The sequence below is a fragment of the Euprymna scolopes genome, chromosome 23 (assembly GCF_053919585.1).
Source record: "Euprymna scolopes isolate OS-2025 chromosome 23, ASM5391958v1, whole genome shotgun sequence".
Lineage (NCBI taxonomy): Eukaryota > Metazoa > Mollusca > Cephalopoda > Sepiida > Sepiolidae > Euprymna > Euprymna scolopes.
In genome coordinates, this window is record NC_136504.1 from 61,818,594 (window position 1) to 61,846,085 (window position 27,492).

At 33.4% G+C, this 27,492-nt stretch overlaps 1 protein-coding gene across 10 annotated transcripts in view; it reads right to left on the bottom strand.

Moving 5' to 3' along the window:
• LOC145245952 (phosphatidylinositol 4-kinase type 2-alpha-like) overlaps positions 1 to 27,492 on the bottom strand; it is a 350,661-nt gene that overhangs the window by 202,158 nt on the left and 121,011 nt on the right. For 4 of the 10 annotated variants that reach the window (XM_080107713.1, XM_080107714.1, XM_080107712.1 and 1 more), the window contains exon 2: positions 17,095 to 17,421. The exons of 3 other annotated variants lie outside the window; for them this stretch is intronic. In XM_080107713.1, the coding sequence (XP_079963839.1) occupies positions 17,095 to 17,421 (327 nt within the window). Of the gene's footprint in view, positions 1 to 17,094; positions 17,422 to 18,755; positions 18,903 to 18,969; positions 19,108 to 24,469; positions 24,491 to 27,492 lie in introns of those variants that run through there. 3 more of the 10 variants (XM_080107720.1, XM_080107721.1, XM_080107717.1) reach the window with 3 other exon arrangements.

Consider the following 27,492-nt stretch of genomic DNA (forward strand, 5'->3'; position numbering starts at 1 on the left):
TTTTTTTTTTTTTTATTACATTTTCACCCCAAACAAGGCACATTGCCACTTTGGTGTAGGGGGCTACTATCAGGGGCAGCAACTACTGGGGCACTGTGTTGGGATTTGGGCAGCAAGATGTCGGTCCACGTTACACTTGAACTTCTGCATGTCAGTACAGTTAGGGAAGCAGGAACCTGAAATGGAATTCCAGAGTCTAGCGGTTCTGGGGAAGAAACAACTGGAGTAGAAAGATCTTTTACATCTAGGGATCTCTACTGTGTGGGGGTGGGATTTAGCTGCCTGTCGGGTTTGTCGAGGGTGTCTACGTCGTGGGGGCACAAGTAACTGCAGTTCGTCAGATATAAGTTATTGGTAGAGCAAGAATTTTTTTAAAATATCATTTCAAAATGAAGATTTTCATCCATTTTATAAGAACATCTAAAAATTCTGAAATAATAAAAAAAAAAAAAAAAAAAGCTTAGTTTTCACAAGTTAAAAGTATGAATTAGTAGATAATTTAATTTTGTGTTTGTTATATTTTTATTCATTTTTTATTTCATTATTTTGGACTTTTAATGAATATCTTTATGAAATGTGTAGAAAAAAAATGTTAACTTTTTGTATTATTTGAATTATTCAAGCAAATATTCCCATCTTCACATCTTTATAACATTTCGAATTTTGTAATATTTATATCTAACTAGGTTGAAGAAAAAGGTAGTGAGTGCGTAGTCCGAAATGTCAAATCTAACGACCAAAATGTTTGTCCTAATAATCAAGATTATCAATCCACATTTCAAAAATTCAATAACATTCCAAAACATAGCATGACCTACAAAAGAATAAGGTGGGTAACTACACCAAATAATATTTCTTAATAAATTTTAAAAACTGTCTCTTAAATTAGCAAAAAGGAGGTGGTAATGCCCGAGACGATGGTACCATGAACACATAACAGACACTATAAAAGAGCAGGCAATGCATGGGAGAATAGTATGATGACAACAGAACAAATACTACACAACCCCCCCTCCTTACCAAACTCAGAAAGTACATTAGTCTAAAATAGTATATTAAACCTATAGAAACTAATATAGTTTTGGTTCAAATGAGACTGATGCAAAATGTTCATTTCTAAAGAGACTAGCATGAATACCCGACGTTGCCCAGGTCCACATGAAGTTCCGTTTTGACATAGCTGCTATACTAAGGATATTGAACACTTTTTCATTATTATATGTCAAATATCATTACCTCCACAACAATTTAAAAAATAAAGAACGGATAAAAACACAAAAATGTAATCGTCCAAAGCAAAGTATGTAACAACTTCCCCACCAGATATTTCGTTCAGAGGAATACGAAGAGAAGTTATTCTCCAGATATTGAGTACATATTGTTGCCCATGCGCAGGAACTGCCCCCCCCCCCCAAAAAAAAAAAAACTTTTCTTCAATCAAAATAGGAGTGCCCGTGCAACTGGGGGAAAAAAAAAAAATGAGCTGCGATGTCCAGGCTCAAACGTGAAACAGAAAAGAGGAAACGCTTTTGTTCACACAACCACGAGTGCTTATGACCTCATGATGTTGCAAAATAAGCTTTTTAAACAGTTTTAGTTTGATATATGTGCGTGACTTGCGAAAAAAGCAACACAAAACCAGATCCTCTTTCCAAAAAGCATATTATGCATCCGAGGTATTGCTCTTTCAGATGGTATAGGTTTCAACCTGGTCGGATGCAGATGAAAAAAGTTTTTATCAGACATACAAACACACACAACTCTCTTTTCTATAAGAGACTAGCGGGTGTTTGGAGGTGTGTGTGTGTGTGTGTGTGTGTGTGTTGGGAGAGGGGAGTAGATTAAAACAAAAAGATGTTAAACTTCTTTAAAAAATCTGGAAAAAAAAAAACCCAGCAAACTGCCGAGCGTTGCCCGTGTGGTAAAAGAAAAAAAAGTTTTGGTAAGTAGGTAGGTAGGATTGAACCTGGAACGTTGAAGCAAAGGTGGAAAATAATCCTGACATGTTACCCACTCGCCCATGACGGCAGAGAAACAGAAAAGTGATTTAATTCAACAAAACTTAATTGACAGGTATGTGAATTTAATGATAATGAGGTCAAACATATCCTGCAGTTAAATTTTGCTGCGAGGCAGATTTTTTGTTTTCTTTCCAATTTTGGCTGTTTTTTCCCCAAGATGTTGGAGAGGGGGAAACCAGCTCCCCATAAAAAATGGGGGTGTCCATTTGAAAAGCAATTGTCTGATATGACGATTTTCACCGCATTGATCAAAGCTGATTTGCTTTCTGGACATCCCTGTCACGAGTTCCACGGAAGGAACTGATGCTACTGATTTAGTTTCACTTTTATACTGAAAAGCGAAACGAAGACGCGGCGAGTAAAAAAAAATCTTGAAAATAGCGTGTAAAAGTTGGCCAAATTAAAGATAGATGCAATGTACCTTCGTAACTCATAGATATTATAATTTAGACATTATATAAAAAGTTTTAATAAGTGACCCCAAGCGCGCCCCATAAAAAAGCCTTTGCTGGACATACACAAAAAATGCACATACTAACACACATTTTGGCTTTTATATATATAGGCTAGCCGGAGTGCCCAGCGTTGCCCAGTGTTGCCCGGGTGTTTTGGAGGTGTAAAAGAAAAAAAAGTTTTGGTAAGAAAGTAGACTCGAACCCGAAGCCTTGATGTAAAGGTGGAAAAGAAAGGGGGGAAAAAAACTAACATCTTACCCACTCGGCCACGACAGGAGAGTAACTGAAACCTGTTTTAATTTACCGATTAAAAATTTAAATGACAGGTGCGTGAATTTAATGAGGTCAAACATCACGCAACTTAACTTTGGCGCTGCAAACCAGTTTCTGCGTATTTGTTTGTTTCCTCCGCCAAGATATTGGGGAAAACAGCTCCTCTAAAAAGAGGAGTGTCCAAATGAATAGCAATTGTCTGATATGACGGGGGGAGGGAGGCCCAGCATTGATCAAACCTTATTGCTTTCTGGACGTCTCGGCACAAAAGGCCGAGAACGACTTTGCTTTCAGTTTCACCTTTTTTTATACTGAAAAGTAAAAGAAACATGCGGCGACTGAAAAAAAAATCGAAAATAGCATGCAAAAGTCGGCAAAATTACAGATACACACAAGCTCGTTGCATAAATCTTAGATATTATAATCTACGGGGCATATAAAAAGTTTTAAGAATGAGTGACCCCCACCAAGCGCGCCCCAAAAAAGCCTTTGCTAGACACACATTTTCGCTTCTATATTATAGACTAGCAGGGGTGCCCGGCGCTGCCTGGGTGTCTGGAGGTGGGTGTGTTGAGGAGGGGGTAAATCAAAACAAAAAAAAAACGATGAACTTCTTTAGAAAATCTGGGAAAAAAAACAGCGTACATGATGGAAAAAGAAAGAACAAACTGTTTCAATAAAAAATCGAGGGGTGTAAAAAAAAAAAAAAAAAAAAAAAAAAAAAAAAAAATCGGCAAATGTGAAGCAGAGGATGTTAAAACTTGTTTAAAAAAATCAGAAAAACAAAAAAAAAGAAAAGATATTGTACATCATGATTCGAACTCGCAACCTTTAGATAATGACGCTGCTCTTTAACCAACTGAGCTAAGAAAGGGTTGCTGAAATTGGGTCAGTTTTTATAATATTTAAACTAATTCAACGAACACCATCATTGGCGCATGCATATATCATTATCTTGTCATAAGGGAACGATTTGTTACTACCCTCTCTGTAAAAAAACCATCTGGTTGAGGGTGAAGGAATTAATGTTTTAAGCCAATTTCTCGATATTTGTGAGTTGAAGGTTCAAAATGATACTTATCTGGTGAAAATCTGTGGCCTCTGTCGAAAGTTTTTGCGAGACATACAAACACACACATTTTGCCTTTTATATATATATATATATATATATATATATATATATATATACTAGCAGGGGATACCCGGCGATGCTCGGGTGTTTTGATGTGTGTATGGTTTTAGGTAAATCAAAACTCCAAGGCGAGGGGTTAAAATTTTAAAAAAAGTTTTGGTGAGTAAGAGGATCGAACCCGAACCCTTGAGGCAAAGTTGGAAATTAAAGTGTGAAAAAAAAAAGTGCGAGGTTAACAATTGGGCCACCGCGACATTAACGGAAACACGTTTGAATTTATTTAATTACTTAGATTTGGCAGGTGCACGTTTTAATGACTTAATGAGGTCAACTTTAACTGCGGGGTATTTCATTTACTGCGAGAACACTTTTGTTTTTATTTTGCCCAAGATGTTGGGGGGGGGGGCAGCTTCTTTTGTCTAAATTGAATAGCAATTGTCTGATATAAGGAAAATATTTCCACATTGATCAAAGCTGATTGCTTTCGGACATTTCCGGCGATCGCCACCGGAAAAATACCGCCATAAATAGTGTCGCTTTTATTATACAAAAAAGCCTAATCCGCATGCGGCGAGCAAAAACTGTTGAATATTTATCTTCCCGAAGTCGAGCAAATTAAATAGACAGGCGAGCTCCATTGTTAACTCTGAGATATTATGATTTATATGTGATATATAAAAAGTTTTAAGAAGTTGTGAGCTGAACGAGTGCTTCTCTGAAAAAAGCCTTTCTTGGACATACACAAAAAGCGAACATATATACACACATTTTCGCTTTTATATATATATATATATATAGACGAGCGGGGGTACCCGCCGTTGCCGGGGTGTTTGGAGGTGTGTGTAGGGGGTGGGGGTAAAGAACTTCTTAAAAAATCGGAAAACTCAAACAAACAAAAAACATCCAACGAACGTAAAACTTTTTTCAAAAAAAAAAAAAAAAAAAAAAAAAAAAATCGGGAAAACAAATCCCCCCCCCTCCAAAAAAAAAAAAAGGACGGTGTTGTCTGGGTGTTTGGAGGTGTGTATGTAAGGGGGGGGGCAAAGAATAAGCGAATTAATAACCCTGCTTAAACTTTAAAAAAAAAATCGAAAAAAACAAAACAAATAGAACAGCGAACGGACGTAAAACTTCTTTAGTTTTAAAGAAGTTTTACGTCCGTTCGCTGTTCTACATTTTACGTCCGTTCGCTGTTGTTGGATAAACAAAAACCCAAAAAAAGGAAAAAAAAAAAAAAAAACACACACAGCGAAAAAAAAAATGGTATAAATAACCTTGTTTCAATATTAAATGTTTAAAAATCGAAAAAAAAAGTATATCTGATAACTGGGATTGAACCTGAAATCTTTAGATAACGATGCTGTCACTTAACCCATCGCACTATAGATGCGTGGATGAAAGTAAGTCCGTTTTTATAACATTTAAAATGAATTCAATGTACAACATCTTTTGCGCGTAATGACGCATGCATAAAGCAATCTTGTCATGAAGATTGCATTTTTTTTCACCCCTCCTTGTAAAAAAAGAGCCATTAAGGATGAAGGAATGAATGTTTTTGCCCAATTTTTCGATATTTGTTGTCGAAGATGTGGAGCTTCAAAATGATACCAAACTCGTGAAAATCCGTGGCCAGTGTCGAAAGTTTTTGCGAGACATACAAACACACAAACATTTTCGTTTTTATATATATATAGACAAGCGGGGGGTACCCAGCGTGCTTGTAGGTGTGTACAGAAGAACCAAAAGGAAACTTAACCCGGTTTAACTTAAATATAAAAAAAACGATAAAAAAAAAACACTGATTTTAAAATGAAAAAAAAATAAGGGGGAGGGGGGGGGGGCTTGGTGACAGGTTGGCTTGAACCCGGAGCTTTGAAGCCCATAGGCTGAGCCTGAACACCAGAACTACAGTGACAGTCAATGTAAGAACGATTAAAAAGTGAATGTCAAACATCGCAGTTTTTAATGAGGTCAAATCGTTTTACTGCAGGATATTTAACGATGACATTTACATCCAGTTCGAATCCAGTTTCGCTTTTCTTATACAAAAAAGACGAATCTACACACGCCGGTCCGAAAATGCTGAATATTTAACATTTCAAAGTCGGGCAATTTAAATAGACAGGCGACCCCCGTTGTTAACTCGTAGATATTATCATTTAGACACAATATAAAAAGTTTTAAGAATGAGCGACCCCCCCCCCAAAAAAAAAACAAAAAAGAAACCTGCCGGAAGAAAGCCTTTAGCGGACATACACAAAAAACGAACATACATACATTTTCGCTTTTATATTTATAGACTAGCATTGAAATTAACCGAAGTCAATATCTAATGGTGACAATGATTTGCTAAAATGTTGGCAAAAAAAAATCGACTCCTTGTACAAAACGTACGAGTTTAGAATGAAGTAATCAATATTTTTGGCCAATTTTTCAATATTTGTCATCTGAGACGTCGAGCTTCCAAATTATACCAATTTTGTCACGATCCGTCACCTTTGTCAAAAGCTTTTGCGAGACATACAGACAGATACATACATACATTTAAACAGACAAGGGAGATTTATATTATAGAAGATTAGCAGGGGTGCCCGGCAGTTTAGAGGTGGTGGGGGCAGATAAATCAAAATAAAGCGAAGTAAATAAATGCTTAAATATTATATAAAAAAAGACAATGTTAAAATTTCTTTAAAAAATTGGAAAAACAAAAAAAAAAAAGCAGTCAACGTGATACAAAATGAACGATGTTAAAACTTCTTAGTAGGGAGTCCCGGCATTGCCGGGTGTAAAATAAAAAAAAAAAAAATTTTATAGTGAGGTAAGCTCGAACCCAAATCCTTGAAATTAAATGATTAAAAAGTTATGCGACAGGTGCGTAAATTCAATGAGGTCAAACATCACACCATAGGGAAAATGAAATCCTGCACTTAACTTTGGCTGCAAGGCAGTATTTTGTTTCCCCCAAGATGTTGGGGAGAAACCAGCTCTCCATAAAAAAAAGGGGAGTGTCCAAATGGATAGCAATTGTCTGATATGACTGCTTTCACTGCATTGATCAAACCTAATATTGCTTTCTGGACGTCCCCAGCAGAGAAGCCGAGGAATTAACTTCGCTCCATTAGTTTCACTTTATTTATACTAAAAGGCCAAACAATCATAGGACAAAATGGAATAGCACGAATTTTATGAAAGTAGATCAAAATAAATCTAGACACGATGTCCCTTCGCAAATCATAGATATTATTATAAACAGTTCTAAGACATAGTAATCCCGCAGAGAACCCCCCCCCAAAAAAAAAAAGCCTTTGCTGGATATACAAATGCACACACCGCTTTTGCCTTTTATCGCTATATCAATAAAATGAACTCATTTTTCCCCCCCCGTATGAGTTTGGCCTTAATAGGATTAAAAATCACGACATTACATTCAAATATAATGTCCCCACACTTCAGCACAGGATCTGAGGTGTGTTATAGGCCTACTACCCTTACAGTTCCTTGATATTTGTACATTTCTATATTTTTTCCGGTGAGAGTTCACTGCCACAATCGGTTAGAATCAATGGAAGTTGTAAAATCTTTTCTCTCTAGTCGATTCATAATCCGCCTGTGACCACTTAACACCGCTGCGGATACGTCCACAGGGGAATATATGAGGAACACCGGTTTGAGTTCTTAGTTCCTTAAAAAATATGGATTGGTATTCCAGTTATTCTGTGGGTTACTTGTGCCATTTTATAAATTTCTTTTTTTCCTTTTTCTTCCTCTTTATATTTTTTCTCTTTTTATAGGAGGGTGGGGGTTGGAATTTGAAGGATTACTTAAACAAAACGAACTAACATTGGATTCCAGTTTTTACAAGAAACTTTAACAGTCAGCCGCCAGCGTTCTTCCAATCTTACGCCGATTAGTCGCTTTAATATTTTATTTACTGTCTTTATACTTCTATTATGTTTGCACTGATTTCATACGTGATACCGGGGGGAGGGGGGGGGCTGACTTCCTATTTTCGGATTAGTTACTTATTTATTTCTATACATTGCATTTCTGAGAGTTTCATTAGCAAAATTACTACTACGCTATGGATATTGGAATCAGATGACATTCAAATTGGTTAACAGCAACAAAAATAAAATCTAATAAACATATTTTCATTATACACGGTAAGTTTTATTTTTTTTAATTTTGTTAACTTTTTGGGTTTTTTTTTCTTTTTTCCTTTGGTATTCTTTCACGTTTGTTTTGTTTTTTATTCCTTTCAATTTTACGCGTCATATATTAGCTAAACCAGGGCGAAAAGCTAAAATGTGGTGTATGTGTGTGGGGGGGGGGTCCTTCACCCTAAACTCGGCCTCCTCCTTTTTATCCATTCTCAATTATGTGTCTCTTTGGCGTAGAGGTAACGTGTCGGGCATTTTTTTCCCGCCTTAGCCTCGATGCTTCGAGTTCGAGCCTGTCTTCCTACCTAAACCTTTTTTCCTCTTTCACACCTTTTTTTTCTTTTTTTTTTTATTTTACATTTGTTTGCAGTTTTGTTTTGGGTTTTCCAATTTTTTATAACATTGTGTTTTTTTTATAATATTGAAACAGGCAACGCCGGGTACCCCCCCCCCCCGCTAGTTATATATATATATATAAAAAATCAACGTTTGTTTTTCTAAGATTTTTTTTTTGTTTGTTTGTTTTTTCCAATATACTTTAACTACAATGAGGATCTGTTATTTGTTAAAATTGGAAATATTTTCAAATATTCACCATTACAGAATTTGCATATCTTGCCAAAGTCTTTAAGAATAACTTAAGGATTTTGCCTTTATTTTGATACAACCATAACTACAAGAGTTCCATTATTTTAAAATTATCACCAGATCTGGGAAAATAACTCCACTACCTTGTGGATGTTATGACAAAAAATCCTGTATGGAGTTTCCAGAGGCGGATGGTGAAGCACTGCAACGCCTTTCCTGCAGCTATGCTGGCTCCAATCGTATTGGCTTGCCTTTCTGTTGGACTTTGTTTACAACGCTAAGAGCCTAATAGCTGGGCAAACCTAGGTCTCGTTATAACTCGCCCAGATCTGCATGCAGAGAGATAACTCCAGCTTCAGCTTTATAGCCACAGCAAACGCTGCCGTGAACCAGACTAGATGCAGAATGCCATTGTTTCATTAGACAGAAGGTTGCCATCATTTTGATAGCACAAAATACATGTTCAAATATATAATTCAGTTTTGGAATTGAGTTTGCTTGGATAAATAAGTCTGTTCTAATTGTCTAATCAGCAGTAATTTATAATTAATGGAACAAGTCACCTATATCCTAGCTATGTATTTCATTCACCCATCTCATTCTATGTTAAACTAGCTGGCCACCTGGCATTGCCTGGTTGTAAGATACACTTAAATATATTTTAATTCATACCGATTATGCATTTATAAAACCAATTCTCTATCGATTATTATATTGTACCTAATATATAATATTAATACTAAAAAAATTTTTTTTTTTAAATGACTTGGGTGCCATCAACTAGAATTGAAACCAAAACATACAAATCTCCAGCTTCATTTCTTGGCCTCTGTGCCATGCCCATATGAATATAAATAGTTAAAGAAGTAACGTTATTTAACCTATGAATGTAGATTTGTACATCTAAACAGGATTAGTTGACTACTCCTGCCAAGATCAACTCTTGAGCCCTTAGCAGCAATTGTTGCCACTTAAAAACCAAATCGAAAGCATTTACAGGTCCAAATACCCTATATATCAAATTTCAACTGTATAAACGAAATATTCAGAGAGGAGTTTGGTGGGGACCTTTTTTGCACACACACACCAACAAGGTCACTTATATAGATATAAAAATATTTCCAGGTGCTAGAATGTTTTCATCTTAAATTCTACACAAGTATGCAGAATGTAGAAACTATGCATAATAGAATAACATAAAAGTGAAATGAAACCAAGCATCTAATAAGAAAGCATAAAAATAAATTAACGCTCGTTTTTCAAAAGAATATGCAAATTAGTTAAATTTTATGTAGTCGTTCGCATATCCATGATTGTGCATATTATGAAGTTCATTTTAATATCAATATTAAAGGAAAAAAAAATATCGATATATAGATTAAACACTAATATTTTTTAATATTTCAATATCTGTGAGAATTTAGAGAAAGAATGGTTCATTTTAACAGTCATCTAATTTACATATGCATCAACACATATGTAAATTAGACAGTAAAATAATACTTCTGCATAATACCTCCCCCTCATTTTTAAAAGAATGTTTTGGCACCAGCGTTGGCTGGTAGCACAAAAAATGATCATGCCAGATCAAGGAAAATGGAAAGACCCAGGAAGGAGAGAACCACCAAAAGAGTGCAGAGAGTACTGGGACGAAGAGGAGGCTTATTGCCACTAAAATTTGAGATTGAACCAATGGTCTTCATCAGTAATAAATTAATGGTAAACCAATGTTGCGATTACACAAAATGATTTATTGAAAGAGGTAGAGAGTGTTGGAAATCGAAGATTTGTCACCGATTACATCCGGAGAACACTGTCGGGAACAAAAAAGAATGGTGATAACACAAAAGTAAAGACTTATTTTTAGTTCTGCAAGAAGAATAATGCTAATTTATTTTCCAAATGAAAGTGGTAGTCGTTGTGACCCAATGGGTCACGGTTATGTCTAGTTTCATTTAAATCCATCGTACTTCAGAATTTGAACCGAAATGTTTTAACTTATGTTTTCAGTTTAGTTTGGCAAACTTAGTTTGGTTTTGCTCAAATTCTGTAAAAGCATGAAATGATGGCCACCGAAATATAGACTACCCTCATAAAATTACCACAGTCATTCTCTAAGGAAAGAACAATATTTTTATGGCTACGTGGTGGAACACAGGAAACTGGGCACCCTTTACCTACATGTTGATCTGGTAATGACGTCATGCTGTCATGTTCATCGGCCTTCTCTCTCAGTAGCCGTGATAAAATCTGCTAATTCCTCAGAGAGATGTCAGAGTTTTATGCCGATCGCCTCAAATGTGCATATTTTGTTTTTTCAGCAAAAAAAATTTGTTTCTTCAGCAAAAAAAAATGAGGATAACATGTAATCGCTTTTTGCAAAAACGCACAGCATCTGCACGAGGGAGTAATAAGCTTGAATGAAAAGCATTAACATAAATGTAATCAAATTCAACCAGATACAAAGAATGTCACTTGAAAATTTCAGGACATCGATTTTTTTTTTTATAGGTTTTCAATTTTAGACAAATGTTTTAACATTATCAGGTGATGTATATCTTTAGAAATAGCCTGATTATTTCCGATCCAAGTGAAATTTTTAGACTTTAATTCTATAATCGGAAACAAACAGACTTTGATAATTGTGTCATGGTAGGCCAATACAAAAACTACCTTTAAAAAAAAAAAAAAAAACTTGTTTGCTAGGAGTTTTCGGATGTGCTGAAAACTAATATCGCATTTAAAATTGGGGCCGGCAACTAGTTTTCACAATACTGAAAAGATGCTTTTCCGTATGTTTCATGTAGTAATCTAATGTGACACTGTCCATATTTGTAAAACTTTACTTGGTTTCCACCTTAACATTTCCCTTTAAAATAACAACTTCTGCAGGTTTTCGGGTATGTTGAAAATGAATATCGCATTTAAATTTTCTGCAAATGAGTAGTTTTCCTGATATTAAGCAATGTAATTTTCTATATTACTAACATTTCAGCCCGGCGTTGCCCGGGTGTTTGGAGGTGTATGTTAAGCAAAAAAAAAATAAATAAATAAAAATGGTAGTAGGAAAGCAGGCTTGAACCCGTACCGTGAAGAAGGAAAAGAACGGGGGAAAAAAACGTGACGTCTTTGCTGTTACGACGACCGTCAAACAGGGAGTGATGTAGGTTTAAATTAAGGCTAGACAATCGAAAAGAGGGGATGACTTTCGAAAAAAAGACACCCCTCCCTGTAGAAAAGTGCCCAGTTGAGGATGAAGAAATTAATGTTTTAAGCCAATTTTTCAGTATTTTTTGTCTGAAGGGTTGAGCTTTAAACGATACTGATCTTGTGAAAATCCGTGGCCTCTGTTGAAGGTTTTAGGCAGACATGCAAACATACATATATACATTTATATATTGATAGCTCAAATTTTCGACCTAAACCGATTAAAAAGTTTGCCCTATCTCTGAGTACCCCTTTATGTAAAATTTCAAATGTTTAGATCAGAAATTGTCAGAGTAATTTGGTAGAGACCGCAGAGGTCAAATACTTTTTAACTTTGACCCTTTTTATGACCCCTTAACATTTGTTTTGGGCTCAAATCAAGTTATTAAGTTAGATCCATGTCCAAGGAACCTATATCTAAAATTTCAATTGTTTAGACCCAAAATCGGCGGAGGGGTTTGGTAGGGTTGTCAAAAGGTCAAATCGTTGAACTTTGACCTCTTAACAGCCAAATTTCTGGCCGAAAACGTATTATAAAGATTTTCCCAACTCTCAGTGCTCTGTATATCAAATTTCGAATCTGTAGAATTAAAATTGACAGAGTTATTGCGTAGGGAAATGTACACAAACAGACATGTTCACTTTTATAGATATATAGATATGTGGTGGCCATTGTTCGACACGTAAGCACGTGCACATATTAAAAAAAAAAAAAAAAAAAAAAAAAAAAAAAAAAAGAGATTAACTCTTTATTATTTTGAAAAATCATTGTTTTTACTTTGAACAAATATGGCCGTCACGTTACATTACTACATGAAAAATGGAAAGTATCGTTTCAGTATCGTGAAAACTAGTTACCAGTCCTTATTTGAAATACAATATTCGTTTTCAGCACACTCGAAAACCCTAATAGAAATAGTTGAGGAGGAAGAGTCGAAAAAGATAGTCGACAATATACGTACTTCTATTAAAAATAGAAAACTTTTCATTGTTTTACTGTTCAAAAGTACCAAAAAATAGTATTTTGTTTCAGTTTTCTTTCAAAAAATTTTACTTTAAAGCCAGTCCTACATTCTTATAGAAAAAAAAAATTGTGTGGAATTCGGTGTGCTAAAAACGAATCTGCCAACCGTTTTCATCGTAGAGAAACAGTTTTCATGATATGAAGAAATTACTTTAAAAATGGGTGATCACTTTTCGATGAAAAGTGAAAAAATGAGCACCCATTTTCTGACAACCTAGTGAGGGGGAAGGGGCATGTTTTGTTTGGTTATTGGCTAAAAAGGTTTTTGTTTGTTTTTTCTGCTTTCATCTTTCAATAGAGACAAGGGGAATTTGAAAACAAAAATAAAGAAAAATCTATATACAGATACGTGTAATTCCTTATGTTATCAGTGGTGACGATTTCTGTATGTGTAAGTGCGCACATTTTTACTGCAAACTAGTTTTTCGGATATTAAGCAATGTAATTCCTTATGTTATCAGTGTTGGCCGTTTCTATACACGCAAGCACGCACATTTTTTGTTGCAAACAAGTAGTTTTCCAGATATTAAGCAATGTAATTCTATATGTTATCAATGGTGGCTATTTCTGTACGCGCAAACGCGCATATTTATGACGCGCACTCACTACTTGTTTTTCATCAAATTTTAAATTGTTCGCAATAGGTTACTACTACGCTATGTAAAAAGGCAGTTTGGTACACAAGTGCGTGCACGAATGCACATTTAACAGCCTTCGTTTATGCGCTCGCACATAGCGTAAACGAAGGCTGTTCAATGGCAGAAAATAGTCCTAGGGTTCAGGGGTTAATACCATGCAAACGGCAAATTTGCGGCGGAAACGAAATCTACAAAAAATAGTATTTTTCTATACGAACTTGAGATGGGCCTTAAAGTAAAATAAATCCAAACACAATTCGATGTGGACTTTAATACTGACAAGTTCATCCTAAAAATAACCTTTTTTTTTTTTTTTTTTTTTCTAAAACTCTACGGTCAACATCTATTTGAAATTTTGCCCGACGTACTTATCCTACTAGCGAAATACGCATCAGCTCCGATGTTGAACGTTGTTCGACTGAGGGAGAATTTATTTTTACAAGGAAAGAATTTTTGCGTGTGTGACCTTTTGCCAGAGTTTATGTAATTATTAACAGGAAAATTGATGAAAGTCAAAATGGAATCCGCGCTATTTTTAAATATTATTTTTCAAGTTTAATTAAAGTATTAAGATATCTGCGTTATTTTTTATTTAAAAATAAAAATTTCAAGTTTACGGATTCTTTTCTTATTGTTTTTTGTATTCTTTTGTTATTTTATTTGGGAGGGGGCGAATTTAACAAACAAACAAAATGAAAGCAAAGCAAAACAAAAAAAAAAGAAAAAGTTGGTGCTTATGCACTTATGTTACCGTTGTTTTTTTTGTTTTTGTTTTTTTTAATGTTTAAGTGCCTCCCCAATGTCTGAAGAGTTTCCATTTTGACTTTCACCAATTTTCCTGTTAATAATTACAAACTTCCGGCAAAAAAAAAAAAAAATTAAAAAAATATCCATGAAAAAACAGATAATCATAAATCATATGCAAATTTCAAGCCAAAATAAAAAAAATTTTTAAATAGGCCACACACGCAAAAATTCTTTCCTTGTAAAAATAATAAATTCTCCCTCAGTCGAACAACGTCCAACATCGGAGCCGATGTGTATTTCGCTAGTGTACGTTTTTTTTTTTTTTTTTTTTTTAATTTTTTTTAGCATTTTGCACCATTATTATTATTCATTAAACAACGATAAATATTAATAAAATGTTCCTTTTCAATATCAATATGAAAATATCAGAAAGTTTCATCGAAATGGCCTACTATCTCTTGAAAGGAGCTCGTTAAATGAAATCAATTCACGATGGTCCCTGGTGTGGCGCAGCAAACTAATCTGCTTTTAATCATTATTTCGTTATTTTATTTTGGGTAAATTTATACAAATACCGTGACAGCGAATTAGTAGAAAAAAATGTACCCTAACCCTAACCCAGTTTTCAGATTCGTGTTCAGCACACCAAAACGTAACAGAATACTACGTAAAAGATTTTACTAATTCGCTGTCACGGTGTTTGTATAATAATACCAAAAAATATATATATATATGCGCGCTTGCCGCTTGCGTGTACAAAATGGTCACCAGTTATAACATAAGGAATTAGATTGTTTAATATCCAGTAAATTTGTTTGCGCCAAATTTAAATGAGATTCGTTTTCAGCATACTCGAAAACAACAATCTATAATAGAAATTGTCACTTTAACAAGAAAGAGAAAGAAATAACTTTGTCATTTTTTTTTTTTTTCCTTTTTTTACAAAATATAGTAAACAGTTTCGGTTTTCATGGATTTTTTGTCTGCTTGTCCGCGATCCGAAACTAACAAATAAAACAATACCGTTCTTCTCAATTTTGAATACAAATATTTTTTTATTGTTTCAATTTTCAATAAATTGTATGATTTCAATTTAAAGTGTTGTGTTTGTGTAATTATATTTTTATAAAGTTTCGTATTTTCTTTCAGTTGTGCTTTTATTTTTTCAATTTTGAATAATTTCACGTGTAATTATAAAAAAAAATGAATTAAAGTGTAATTACTTAAAAAATTAATTTAAAAAAAACAAAAAAAACACGGTACTTGTACACTTTATCGCCGAAATTGGAGACGCCGTTTTATTTCACGCACCTGCCGTCCAAATCCAAGGGAGAAATCAGTATTTTAAACTATGGCCGAAGTTAGAAATAACAAAATATTAAACTTCCGGAAAGAACTATAAATCAAAATAAAGTGAAAGAGAACATATCCATAGTTGTTTAATTGGAAATGTTTCGATTTAATTCATGAAAACGGGAAAGTTTTTTTATTAAAAACAGAAAATGAAATGACATTTATAATTGTTTAAATTGAGCGAGCGCCATTTGAAAACCAAAACACTTATTGTATAAAAATTTATCAAAATATAATTGTAAAAACATTTAAAAGTCTGCGTTAGAAAATATAATTTTAATAAAACAATTTTGTAATGAAAGCAACATTTATCATTTTTTTTTTTTTTTTTCCTGGAAGCAATCGTTCTCCAGTTTAAATTATTTTTTCATGCTCCGGCAATAGTTTAAAATACTGATTTCTCCCTTGCATTTGACCTGCAGGTGCGTGAAATAAAACGGCGTCTCCAGTTTCGGCGATAAAGTGTAGAAGTACTAAAAATACTGTTTAATTTTGGTACTCATGCATGCACTTATTGATCCGTGCTGAAATAATAACGTTATTATTTAAAAAGCCATTCTTAACATGGGGAGGGGAGGGTGTTTGTACATATTCTGCACTTTAACCTTACAATTGAATAAAAAACAAAACTTTAATTAAACTTGGAAATACGATTTTTAAAAATAGCGCGGATCAGTAAGTGCATTACTAATTAAGGTGCTACACTGCATTAGCACCTTAATTTTATTTTCACTTGTGTTTATTTCTCCAATTTTGATTAATTTCACAATTATAAATGAAAAATATATATACATTTCTCGCGTCAACGTAATTTAAATATTTACACATTAATTTCTGAATTTACTATTTGATTATTCGTTCAAATAAAATTAAAATAAACTATTTTTATTTTTTAAAGCGGAAATTAATGCATTTCGTTTTTTTTTTATATAAACAACGTTAATTTAATATTTGTACATTTTTTAAAATTAATCCTTAACTCATCTAAATTTAAAGGCAATTTGGAAGCATTTAAATAGTCGATTAGAAATACATTTAAACATGCTTTAGAATTATTAGCCAATACTTGTATATTAAAACTTTGTAGCTATTTACATCGAACAATTTTATGACAATTTGGTTCAAATAACCTAATAATTAAACAGTATTTTGAATTAAAAACATTTTAATTCCTGGGTAATGTCGGGCAAAGAAATAATTTTTAAAAATTTCGATAAACAAGTTTGGGAAAGGAGGGAACCGTACGTTCATCTTTAACATAGGGAAGGGGTCTGTTAACTATTCTGTTCTTTTAATTAAAAAAAAAAAAAAAAAGATACCATATTTAACTTTAAAATCTTAACATGGTCCGTAAACTGCAGAAAAAAATACAATTGAGTAAGAGTTTGCAAGTAAAAGCATACAATTTAATAAGGAACCCCGAGCTTTAAAGCAAACCAGTGTCCGTTAACTCGTAATCACAGTTTGACCGGTAAAACTAAAGATAAACTACTTACGCCTTGTAAATTCCGCATAAAGTAACATCCACTGCTCCCTTTGGAACTCAGCTCAGGGTAAACTCCACATTCCAAGGCGGTCTCGACGTCTCGCATAATCCGGGAAAACGCCAAGTCGTCTTGGAACACATTATAAGGCGGTAATTCAGCCTGTCCACCATCCAACGATTCGTAATCTTCCACTGGTGGGCCATTTTTACTTTCTGTCAAGATCTTCACTTTGTCGTCGGTCCCACCTTCCGTTGCCATTGCGGCAAGTTTTTCCACCGACAAACTAATCGTATCCGCCACGTCTGCAATTTTGAAGCCGTTTGTATTTTTTCCACCCTTGGTTAAATAAAAAAAATAAAAAATAAAAAAAAATTGGGAAAAAAAAAACAAAAAAAAAAACTATGCGTTCCAACTGTTGTAGAAATCCAGAGTAATACGGACAGCTCCGAGATTTGGAAAACAACGATATTTTAACTTTGGATGGGTCGGAGAGGGGAGGGGGTAACAAAGCTCACCTGGAGTTCACAAACTAAATAAAATAAACACGTGCGCACATCGCACATACGAACTTAATGAATGAATGGGAGAGAGAAAAAGGTCCAACGATAATATATATTATTTGAACGAATTGTTTGCATTTGGTAAAATAAAACAGTTTACAATGATATATGCTGTAAAATTTCAAATCTTAAACAGAATTATCATAATATATAATATACATTAAAAGTAAAGAAAAAAAAATTAATTAATGACTTTTCTTCCAGTTTGAACAAATTTCAATGGAATAAAATTAACGAATGTTTAGCATTATTTTTTATGTGAATTATCTTTTTTATATTTAAGTATATATATATATAATTATATATATAATTACCTTTTGAATCGAAATGAAAATATACTTTTTTTTTTTAATGTGCAAATTTTATTACCGATAAATGTCAACTACAATATGTGTAATGACAAACACGCGAAAAAAAAAGAAAAAGGCTATTTTATTTATTTATTTACAATCTTAGTCTAGTTAAGACTGGTTCCGAAAGGAAGAAAAGTATTTTCTTCTTCCACTATCCAAAAGCTTGTAATTAGAAGAAATAAGCAGTAATTAAGCAAGGAGCCCGTCGTAGTTAAAGGGGATTCCTTTACTCCATGACGCGCACACACCGGTTGCGTAAATGTTTTGTTTTTAAACACGCAATACAAAGCGCGCATCTAATGAAAAGGCGAAGAAAATGACCGTCTAAAAATTTGCTTTTCTCTTTCCACGTGTTCTCCTAGCTAAAAGAAGATAAATGTTAACTATCACCAGAGCAAGTACAAATAAACTATGATAAAAAAAAACAAAAAAATGAATCGAAAGGCGGACTAATAGTGGCCTGATTATTTGCCTTATCAATAATAACGGTGTCGAGATTGTTTGGTAGTATTTTCCTTTTCGTATAACATATTCGTAGTATTTTTTTTTTTTAGAAAATATAAAGAGAGAAAAAAAAATGAACGAAGATCGAGTGATTTGATGAGACTGGACGGACGGACGATATGGCGTTGGATAAGATGAATTAAAGTCGCAGAGTTAGAATTGGATAATTTTTTTTTCCGTGTTTGTGTTGTTATAAATGAAAGATTAAACAAATTTGGAGAGGAGGAAGACGAAAAGAGAAGAGAGAACGTACGGACGCAGCTGACGTGGCCAACAATATTAGAGAGAGAGAGAGAAACAGCTCTACTAAAGGGCAGTACGTAATTTCAATATGCGGACTGAACAACAAACAAATTGTCTGTGTGTTGTTGTTTACCAATCCCATATTGAGACATTTATTTATATAACATTCATTGACCAATACTTAAAGAAAAATATATGGTGGCAATTACGGATCAATCACTCACTCATCATACTAGCCTGGGTTCGTTTAGAGACGAATTATCCTGAACCACCGGATCCTTCTTTGTCGGAATACGACATGGTCCGGTGGCGGTACGGTCCTCGGAGGTGCATCTTCGGAAGTGTTTTAAAGAGACAGATTAGTTAAAAGTCGAGAACTCGCAAACAAATATATATAAATATATATATACTAGCAAAAGTACCCGTCGTTGACTGGGTTCACAAACAGCCTACAGAAAATGGACTCTGATGATAGGTTATGCAAAGGAAGTAAAGAGATAGCTTCGAATTTGGGGGTATCAAAACCAAAGCAAAATATGATGAAAGTAAAAATAAAATAGATAAACCCCATAATTTATTATACCATACCTGTTCACACTGAAACACTTATCACAATATTCTGTGGATCTATATTAAAAAAAACCTTGTTAAACTTTGTGACATATTTCCATTCTATGGAGGTCAGGTGCGAACGAATACCCCATAATTTTATTATACCATATTTCTTCAAACTGAAACATAATTATCTTACGCAGATTGATATGAAAAGTCTTTATTAAAGTGTGTGCCTATTTCCATTCTATGGAGGCCAGGTGCAAACGCAGACCCCACAATTTTATTATACCATCCCTATTTACGTTAAAACATACTTATCAAAGTATTCTTATGTACATCTATATATAAAAAAAAAAAAACACTTGTAAACTTTTTTTTTTTTAAATTTTTAAATTTTTTATTTCCATACTTTGTCGACCAGGCGCGAACGCAGACTCCACAATTTTAATGAACCACCGTTCTGCCAGATCAAACATACCTGTGTCTCGATACATCTTCTATCATTATATGTGATTAGTTTTTTAAAATAGTCAACCATATAGGAGCCTATTCGTGACCAGACACACACACACCCACAAACACACACACATTCAGCTTTATATTATAGATTAACAAATAATTTCTAGCAAACGCAATAGAATTAAATTCTCTACCTACCTGTATACTTCTAATATTTTTTTACATAGGAGTCACCACTTATCAAGGCCCAGAGTCCACTCGAGGATAAGGGTTCATGAGTGTACAGTATCAGAATCATAGAATCGTTAGTAGTGGAAATTCGATAAATTTAAGTGAAACAGCTCATCAAGAACTTGTTTACATTGGACTTGAAGACGGCCATATTGTAGTCAGCTGGAAAGCAGGCAAACGGAAGACAGTTCCACAAGCGTGCAGTTCTAAGAAAGAAACTTTGTTCATGGAATCTACGTTTAGGTTTAGGCACAGATAAAGAGTGGAAGAAATTATTGATAGTGTTATATAAGTCGAGAATTGCATCAGCAGTGAGACATCTACTGGATCAATAGAAGCATCCCACCATTTTTCCAGCGACCTTGGCAATGAATTTGATGTATGTGTTCCATTTCAGATCAGGAGTAAAGGTCAAGCTCAGGAGCTTGTATGGAAATTAAGATTTTATTTTTTTTTAATTTTATTTAAATTAAAGCTGGTTCATCAACACACACACACAAAAAAAATGGCTGCCAAGAATTTCGAGGCGATCATTTAACTTTGGTTAATTTCATGCTGAAAAAATATTTACAAAAATACTTACCCTATCACTAACCCTAAGTCTGAGTGGAAAGACTCCTGCCCACAAATAAAATCTCGTAATACGACATCTAATCGCCTACGTTTAACAGAGTTAAGAGATAATTTGTGTTGCTTTGTTATTTTTCGTGCCCTATGAATATTGAAATTTTAAAATATCTTAGTTTCCACACGTTAGAATCATACGGGTTCATTGAGAATTTAATTCAATTGCGTTAGCTATAAATTATTTATCGTCTTTAGTTTGCACATTCTCGACCGTTAATTATTCTGTACTTTACTCTCAGACCCTTCTTTGTAAGATGATATATGGTCGGCATAGTCCTAACAGATGCACTTCCCAGGCATTATCTCCTCCTTTGAGATAGGTCGATTGTCTTGGGAGATGGAGGCCAATGGTTCTGTTCATAGCTATTTTTGTATCAGATCAGCAAGCACCCTCAGGAAAGTTGATTTTTCCCTTGTGCCACATCTTGCTGCAGCGAAGATCAAACAAATCCATTAAATCATTAAAATTTGGGACCACTTTTCTAGATTTACATGTGTCCGGATGTCATTAGCGTTAAGCATTAGTGCAAAGCAACTTTTTTTTTAGGTAAAGTAAATAACGTAACACCATAGTAATACTCATACAAAAAAAATCAAAATAACTGAAACGAAATTGCTCCAGTAAGAAAGTTCATTTCTCTTTGCTGGCTTTTTTTTTTTTTTAACTATTCATGCACTATTGTTGTTGCAGGGGCGTTCATCCTGACCTGCACTAAATCCTGAATCATGGCGGCTCATGAACAGTGGTCCTGAACAAGGTCACAAAAGATGAGTAACCAATCGCATTTCCAAACGAATGCAGCCATGAAAGACATCTGACGCAGAAATGTAAAAATTAGGCAAAGATGACTCCCTCCGCCCCAAACAGTGGGCTTCTGAGGTCCAGACAGAAAAGACAAAGATATCAGATTCTAAAGTTTGTACATGACCTAAAATCATATAGTTTTGAATTCTTGTAATACAAGGATGTGAGTAGATGATGACAAACAAAGCAAAAGTTAAAACGATTTTCTCAAACTGGGGGATTATCCCAACTCTTGTGTGTGTATATGTGTGGACAGAGGGAACATATTTCTTAAACAACTCTGATTAGTTTGAACTAAGAATGTCAAAATTATAAGAAAGACACCGAATGTGCATGCGTGGGGAAATAGACAGGAAATCAATCTTTGACAAAGCAATTCTCAAAATGCAGGAGAGTCATATGTCAAATCCACTATATTTAGAGTAGATGAGCAGAGGCTTGGTTCCCACGAGTTTTTGGTGAATAATAAACCGGGTCCTGAACAGATGTCTGACCTCTATTGCAACCAACATCAATGGTCAAGAATCTGAAAAGTCAAACTAGAAACTTTGCTTCAAACTCCATCTTTTTCGATCAATGCCACCTTCCCCCTAAATTTTCCATAAGAACTGAAGATACTTTGAGCAACACCCATATATCTGTCTAAGATGTTGCTAAACTTATCAAAAACCTTGATACCAGCAAAGCAGCTGGCACTGACAACATCCGAGTCATAGTACTTAAAAAAGCTGTAGCTGGAACTAGCTCCTATTCTTACAAAGCTGTCCAAACATTATTTAAACGAGAAATGCTTCTCAACACTTTATAAAGTTTCATCAGTCTACTCAATATTTAAAAATACTGAAAATTTAACTTCTGCATCACACTACTATGCATCATGAGTAAGTTTCTCTATTTATTACAATAAATAGAGAAGTTGTCAATCACCTCAGCAAATCAGCATACTCAGGGACAAATGATATAGTTTTCATCACAAGAGATCAGCATCTGATGTGTAGACTAATATAACACAGGATCGGTGAAACTATTAACAGTGGCTTAATTTATACAGCAATAGCTCGACATATCAAAAGCCTTTGATAGGGTTTAGCATATAGGTCTACTTCACAAGCTTACTAGCTATGGGATATTTAAAAAGGTTTTCTTAACCATCAAATCCATTCTTTTTTGATAGATTGAAGTAGTGGTTGATGGACAGAAGTTCAGAGCTCATAATTTCAAGGATTCATTTTGGGCTCAAATCTTTTCCTGATCTTTATCAACGATCTCCCAAATCATATTCTATGATAAGGTAGAATTTTTAAGTAACTTGCAATTGTATTTTTCAGTGTCACCCACACAGAAATTGAACCTTCAATCTCCAGAAGAGTGTAACTTACAACCGAATTTTATCATTATGCCATGTGTCGTTGCGAACAATTCTAGTATGAATTTTAGGAGCCTTAAGCCTATTTTAGATGTGTAATCTTACTATATATCACTATTTATTACGACCTATTATTTCTATATATGTGTGTGTGTGTGTGTGTGTGTGTGTGTGTGTGTGTGTGTGTGTGTGTGTGTGTGTGTGTCTATTATTTATTATTAATAGTTCCCATATTGCATTAAATTCTATACTAGGTCCACTTAGGTGATCGTCACCCAACATATGTGATGCTCCTTTGAGTTGCTTTACTCTCTACTGTTCTTCTGTCTATATAATTTTTATTTCATCCTATAAAAGGTAGATGGTTTGTCTTTTCCCTCCACATCCGACTTTTTAATATCTCCAAGTATGACGCCTTTTCAATATTCTTCTAACCTTATTTTTAGTGGGCAATATATCTCACCTTTGTATGGTTTTCTACATTTATATGAGATCTCATACACAAAGTTCTTGGTCATGATTTTTTTTTCCCGTGGAGAGCTTGACTCGCGCAAGGTGTTTTTGGAGAGTCGAGTTGCTCCTAAATACTGTCCTGTTATCATATGGATTACACGGTTTTTTTTTTATTTTTTCCAAAATGTTGTCCATGTATGGTATACAAACTGTGATGAGTTTCCAAGTGGTGTCCTTTAGTGTTTGGTTTAAATTTCTTAGAACTGATGTCATAACTGTCCATCTCCTCTTGATATGTATTGCTTTAACTACGTATTGCTTTTTCCCAGTGTTATACACAACAGATGATCCAGAAACATGAAAGACTTACATCAGATCTGTTGCCCAGATCACTGGAAAAATGTTGGATAATTCTATCGCTCCAGAAGATATTTCACTCCTGACGCAATCCTCTACCTGTATAAGAGCCAAATACGTCCTAAGATGGAATGTCCTCTTCTTCCTACTACCTCTAAAAGACATTGCTTTTATTCCTCTACTTTATAATTATTTTCATAGCAAGAGCTCAGTTAAGGTTCAATCTATGGTCCTTCCCCCTATAAAACATTCACAACAAGAACTTATCTATCTACAACCTCTGTCAATAATTTTCGTTTCTCCTCTGTGCCTAAAACTAAATAAACTTCCATCAACAAAGTTTCTTTCCTAGAACTACCCATCTGTGAAAAAATACCGGGGGGTGCTGCTTCTCAGCTGACTACAACATTGTTATTTTCAATTCAATCTAAACAAATTCTTATTGGGCCGTCCTCTTAAAGAATAAAATTTTGCCAAACTTCCACCATCATTACAAACCATTACAATGTTGTCTCACCATTCACCTCATATTCATTATCATTATTCTTGAGTGGCTTTTGAGCCTTGATAAGTGGTGACTCTTTTGTTAAAAAAAAAAAAAACTTTGATTCTCTACATGAATAGTTTGAAGTCTTAGCCTTTACAGCAAAATTAACATTTTTAGTTTTCATAAATGTTATAATAGGAAAAAGGAAGACAAAATGGAGAAAGGAAATAAAGAAAAAACAGGAAAAGAGAAAGTGAATTAAAATCCAACTAAATATCACCAAAAAAGCAAGGCTATAGAAATTTAGTAGAAATCAATTTTTTCTCATTAAAAAAAAAAAAAAAAAAGGGGGTGCACAGTTTAACCAAAAAGCGTCAAACTCACATTCATGGGAGGCTCTAGTAATTTAAGTGGAAATCATCTTTTGCTGGATTAAAAAACAATTCAGGACTCATACCTCCGAAATAGGAGAGTGCAGTCTTTGTTGACTATGATTCAGAAGAGATGACTAAAATATGGTCAAGGGGAGATCACTCTCTGATAATTTGGCATCAACAGGGAGTTTGAAACAATAAAAGAGACATTTGATTTAAGTTAAATTTTAGAGCGAAAAAAAAATAACGAATAAAAGTAAATTAAATAAAAGAAAATGTATATATTGTTTTGTGATGAAAATACTATTAGGTTGGTGCAAAAATAATGTCGTTTTTTGTCGTTCAACTATATATAAAAAAAAAACATTATTTTTGCACCCATCTAATATTTCATATGGAAGTGTCACAGATAAAGGAAAATGTTACTTCAAGCATGACAGACCTACAAAGGACAGGATTTTTTCATGGAGATGCATCAAAACAAAAATGTTTTTCTATACATTTTCATTATGCACGACATTATCATGAAAATATAAATATTATAATTTTGAGGTTGTCAACCTGCAATCAATGTTAATTTTGTGTTGTTCTTTATTTTTTTGTTACAGAGAGATGTCACCACCCATCTACATAGAGCAGTTGGTATTCCCAAATAGTCACTCATCTGGTACTGACCAGGCCCAGTGTCGCTTAACTTGTATTATTTAATGAAAACGGGTATTTTTGAGGTCACTTACAATTCACGGATTAAATATGTCTTATTATAACCATAGTCGAAACTCAATGACCATCTTTAGAAAGAGATAACATCCTAAAAAGGAAACTAAAAGAAAAAGATGTTTTTTTTAAAAGCAACTCTCAGTATAAAAAGATAATAAAAATCACAAAATTTAAATATACAAAAAAAAAATAATGTATTAAATATCTTCAGTTTTATATACTAGTTGCCAAATGAAACAAATCAAAATAGTTTCTGATAGTTAAAATTCTGAATAGACAAGGAAAGAAAATGCTTTCAATTTTTAATCTACACATTCCAATCATTATTAGTTGAATAAGGAATGTAGAGTCGATTTGGCTTCAAAATATATAAAAATAGTATTTGAGTAATAATCAAATAACTGTCTGGCGAAATATGTAATTTCATAACAAAATAAAAAGCAGGTGATGGCCACAGCAACAGCAGGAGTGGTGGTGGTGGTGATAACATTACTAATTTCTCTGTTGCTTTTAATAAGTCAAATTTTGAGTAAACATTTTTGAAAATGAAAAACAATAGGGAAGAACATTGTCAGAAGTGACTATATTTTGAAACAAACTTTATTTTTGTTTATATTAGCTGTCGCAAACACAAATTTTATTTTCATTATATGTAAAAACTTATATTCTGGACACACAGATCTTCAGGAAAAAAAAAAAAACAATAATACTAAAATTATTTTGGTTATATAATTAGCCATCAATTTATGACTGTTCAAAGTTTGTTGGAAATTGAAAAATTTGCTGTTTTTTTTATATGTATGTTATTAGTCTGGAAGCTAACTTTTACAGTGTACATTATAATTGGATATTTAAAAAATCAAAACAATGCAATTTTAAGTAAAAACACTATTACGTAATTATGTGTTATGTTAAAATTAGTAAAACTTCAAAAAATTACGAAAAATGATCAAGCAGAAAAATAATTACCAGAAAAATAAAATTTATCGAATAAGGTAGTTTTAAAAGTTTCTTCAATAGCAACCAATTCTGTAAGACAAACTCATTTATCTCCCTTGTATTCATCTAATTTCCGTGATTTCAAATTAGAAAATAATAGACTGGGATTATACGATAATGGCGATATTTGTTTTTGTAAAAATAAATATAATAATAATTCTAGCAGAGCTCCTACTTGATTATTTTTGTAATTTTAGGGTCTTTTTAATTACTTTCGACATAACACATTAGTATGTAATAGTTTTTAAAACTTAAAATGCATTTTTTAATATTTGATTACAATGTACAAAGTGTGCAAAAAAATTTAAGTCCTGAACATAAAAATTCCTAACAAATGTATCAAGTCACCTTGTGGTCAATAAATATTAATCATCATTAGATCAAGACAATTGAGCAAAATCTCATTTTCTCATAAAAAAACGTACATGACTGAGTGAAAATCACAACTATTCATATGATTCATTTTAATTCCTTGAATCTTTTTAACATGATTGATAGAAGATGAAGTTTTCTTTTAATAGGAAATCAGTAGTAAAAAAAAATAATCAGATCTGGACCCTGTAAAGACAGACTGAAACAATTTGATGATAGGAAAAACATTTAATTCACTAAAGTTTGTAACTTGTATATTTTCAGTGAAAGACAATTTAAAATCTTATCAAGACCATCATATTAACGAACGGCCCTTTTTTGAAAAACAATATTAATAAACTTTTATTTACATCATAATTTTATCAAAAAAAGCCTCCCACTCCCCACAAATGAATTATCCCAAGTTGAAATTAGAAAATTTCACCATATTTACTCATTTCTGCACACTAAAACTCTAGGCTGATTTGTGATACCTAGTCTAAATTACTTTTCTTGTAGATAACAGAATAACTGCTGGAAACTAACCTCGTTCGTTAATTCATGGTAACTTATAATTAAAAGATTTATCAGTAAATATATTATTGTTGCTCTAGAGTAGCATTGAGCTTTTTAAGTGATACTTGGAAAGAATCAAATAAGTAGCAATTCATCTTCTTATATATGAAATTGTGTTGATTTTTCAATGTTAGATCTAAATAGCATTAAAGCTGACAAATCAAATGTTGCTTCTGAATAGCTAATTTTTATTTGTTATTGTTATACCATGTTATTTGTACTATAATATTTTTTCTTCTTTATTAATCCATGGCCATAAAAACTGTTAGCAATAAACAGAGCCTACTTAGCTAATTAGGAAATGCATAAAACTTAGAAAGTTCACGATAGTTAGACAATACAAAACACCAAAAATTTGGCACTAATTCATATTTATTCACACGGTTC